General features: G+C 44.9%; 1 protein-coding gene across 1 annotated transcript; it reads left to right on the forward strand.

Annotated features, from left to right (window-relative positions):
• The first annotated feature begins 175 nt into the window (after positions 1 to 175).
• LOC116380077 (flocculation protein FLO11-like) lies at positions 176 to 3029 on the forward strand. The gene is made up of 3 exons (XM_031842035.1): positions 176 to 2299; positions 2478 to 2523; positions 2784 to 3029. The coding sequence occupies exons 1-3, from the start codon at positions 332 to 334 to the stop codon at positions 2945 to 2947; spliced, it is 2178 nt and encodes a 725-aa protein (XP_031697895.1). The 5' UTR covers positions 176 to 331; the 3' UTR covers positions 2948 to 3029.
• The last annotated feature ends 88 nt before the right edge of the window (positions 3030 to 3117 follow it).

Consider the following 3117-nt stretch of genomic DNA (forward strand, 5'->3'; position numbering starts at 1 on the left):
ATACATGTTCATCAACGTCAGTCACACAGTGTGCGTCGCCCTTCTAGCGATCATGTTGTGTGGTTGACACGGGTCAACGCATAGTCATGGCTTTATCGTTTATAATGAAAGAAAATACAGTGTGTTTTTAGTTGTATTTTGTACCCACTTGCTATATTTACAAGTCTGTACATTTTATTATGTTGACACTATCATAATCTAGTTCTAAAGCCAGTTTGATATCAGAGCTGGCAATAATTGTGACATTTTCCCGATATAATGTAAAATTACAAAATGTTCTGTGTTGATTAAATCGCTGCAGGCACGGAGGGTCTTGGTGAACAGCTGGAAAATGTCTTGTGGGCACTCATTAAATGGCCCGGATGCTCCTGTGTGCTGGCTGGATGAGGAGGTCTTGCCAGAAATGACCCTCCTTGATGATACATGTGATTCCCCTCTTCCTGGCAGAATGCCTGCTACACCCGTCACAGCTGGGTCTATGAACGGCAGGTTCACCTCTCTCCAGCTGAGTTCCTCCTCCGACTACACTACTGCTGAAATACCCTGCCCCCAGGAGAAGACCCTGGATCTTCTCAAATCTAATTTGAGCAGCCCCAAAGCGGAAAGTAAGACTTTCAACGCCAAACCTTCTAGACAGAATGACTCAATAACGTCAGAAACAAGCTCAAGTGACGGTGCTGAAGAAGACAATTCTGAAGTCCATAATCCTGAACTGTCTAAACATAATAGTACAACAAGTACAGACTCTAATGATAAGATGTTTGAGCCCCCTGAGAGTATAAGTTATCCAGAACAGTGGCTGGATGTCCGATACTTCCCAGAAATTACTCTCCTTGATGTCACACGTGAATCAGAGCTATTATCTTCTATGGAGGCCACACAGGAGAGTATTTTTGAAAACAGTAGGTCTTCACCGGAGCACAGTGGATCAAACATGGCTAAGAGTCAAACATCAGCCGAAGAAACATCTGATAGTCATCCTTCTAATGTTACTACCGACATGAGCTCCTCGAGCGTTGTGTCTGTCCGGTGTGCTGCATCGCTGTTCTCTACTTCCGACATGCAGTGCAACACTAGTTCAAAGAATGTCACCTCGGAGCTTCATGGTGAACCTCTGGTGACCTCGAATGCTGTGGAAGCTAACGATGAAGAGCCGCCTGCCAGCTACGATGCAGAGTTGTCTAGCAAGGAGACACGACCAAGCCCAAAAGCATCTGGGTCTGTGAACGGCACATTGACCTCTCCTCAGAGTTCCTCCACGGATTCAAACACCCCTGCTCAAATACCCTGCCCTAAGAATACGACACTGGATCTTCACCCGTCTAATGAAAGCAGCCCCAAAGCGCAGAGTGAGGCTACAGATCAGGCTACTTCAGTTTCTGACAACACCCCTGAAACTTCCCTCGTTATTAGTCAGAATGTCTCCGCTGTGAAGGCAACCAGTTCATCTGCTGTGCGGAACACCACTTTTGACAGACGTTCTCTTCAAAAAACCTGTGCCAATACTTTTTTAGGGGATGCTGGTGCTGCAACCAGTTGCCTCCAAAACACTTTTGATGCTGAACCTCCTCGGCAGAACGGCACGATAACTTTGTCAGAAACGAGCTCAAGTGACGGTCGCCAGAACACTTTCGACAAGTCCACTCCTCTTAAGGTCTGTGATGCAACAAGTAGCCCAAAAGAAAACAATTCTGTGGCCCCAACTCCAGATCATAATGGGCCATTTTCTAGGACGGACCCCAATACCAGGATGGTTGACACCCCTGAGAGCGTGTCTGAAGTTAATCCAGCTGTTGAGGAGGCTTCTGGAGCTGGCCAACGTGACACTAAGGATCAATCCCAATCAAGTCTGTCTTTGACAGATGGTCTCTCCGACACTTTAGGCCATCAAAACATGGATGTGGAGAACAACACTTCAAACCCATTCAATTTGGATGATACCCGAGATTTAAGGGCAGACCCTTTGAGCACTTCAACACCAATGACTACCTGTAAAATCTTCAGCGTAAACACTCAACGAGAGGGCGGCAAAACCACAGCGGCACAGAAAAGGCTGTATGGGGATGGTCTCAGGAAGCCAGGTGGTCAGCTGCCATCAGATGTTCCATTAAACATCTTATGTGACCGAAAAACATTCTTGACGCATACAGCTGCTAAATCGCTTTTGCCTCCTTTGAGAGCTGCAGCCAAGCTGTTGAGAGACAAGAAAGGCTCCGCACCTTCGGGAACGTTTGATGCATTGACGTCAAGCCTGCCCATGACGAGACAGAGAGCCCAAACTGCTCCTGGTGCACCCCAGGTAATAGGATTTGAATGTCTTTTTTTGTAAACCACTAAGTGTACAAAATGTTGACATTACATTGTGTTTAATGGAATTGATCAAATGAACTCAATTGACAATGTCACTGAAAACTGCACACAAGCATTGACTGCATGTACTGTCTGTTGATGACATCCTCTGTTCTTGTGTATTTAAGACCACAAGAACATCAAGCTCTCACAAGTTGCGTGCTTCAACGACAGGTAGGCAGCGTGTGTTCGTTAGTAGTTTCATTCTTTATACATCTTGAGTGTAAATTATTAGAAGTATGGCATGAGAATTGTCAGCATCTGTGCTCTTTATGAGCGATTGTTACAATTTGTGAAGCATTATCTTTAGACTAAGGACTTAGTTCTGTTTGTTTGCAGATTGTTTTTTTTCTTCCCATTCTTAACTTCAGCTTAACTTTTAGCTGCGTACAGTATTCACCGTCCACACCGTCTTCCCTCTGTGCTGACATTAGGATCAAAGCAACCCAATTCAGGTTTGCAGAGACCTCAGGTGAGCGGCGTTGCGTCATGCATCCAGAGAGCTGCAACAAGTCTCAGGCTGCCATCAGTGAGGAGCAACGCATCATCTCACGGACTCCGTGGACCTACAGGTACTCGTTCAGTGGTCAGACTGTAAGAAAAATACATGTACGTACATTTTAGTTCAAGTTTGGTCTTGATGTTCCTTCGTATGGTATTTATACACAGCTGTATTTCTGAGCCCCAATAATAAACAAAGTGAACAAACAAGACGATGAATTAACATGAATTTGAATGTAATTGTTTTGTTTTTTTCCCCCTTTTTTT

Source organism: Anarrhichthys ocellatus, unplaced genomic scaffold (genome assembly GCF_004355925.1).
Source record: "Anarrhichthys ocellatus isolate YVR2014 unplaced genomic scaffold, GSC_Weel_1.0 scaffold6056, whole genome shotgun sequence".
NCBI classification, from domain to species: domain Eukaryota; kingdom Metazoa; phylum Chordata; class Actinopteri; order Perciformes; family Anarhichadidae; genus Anarrhichthys; species Anarrhichthys ocellatus.

Coding starts and splice junctions, on each gene's coding strand:
- LOC116380077 (XM_031842035.1), top strand. CDS start 332: ATGTCTTGTGGGCACTCATTAAATGGCCCGGATGCTCCTGTGTGCTGG. Junction 2,300..2,477: donor CTGCTCCTGGTGCACCCCAG/GTAATAGGATTT, acceptor TGTGTATTTAAG/ACCACAAGAACATCAAGCTC. Junction 2,524..2,783: donor GTTGCGTGCTTCAACGACAG/GTAGGCAGCGTG, acceptor TGCTGACATTAG/GATCAAAGCAACCCAATTCA.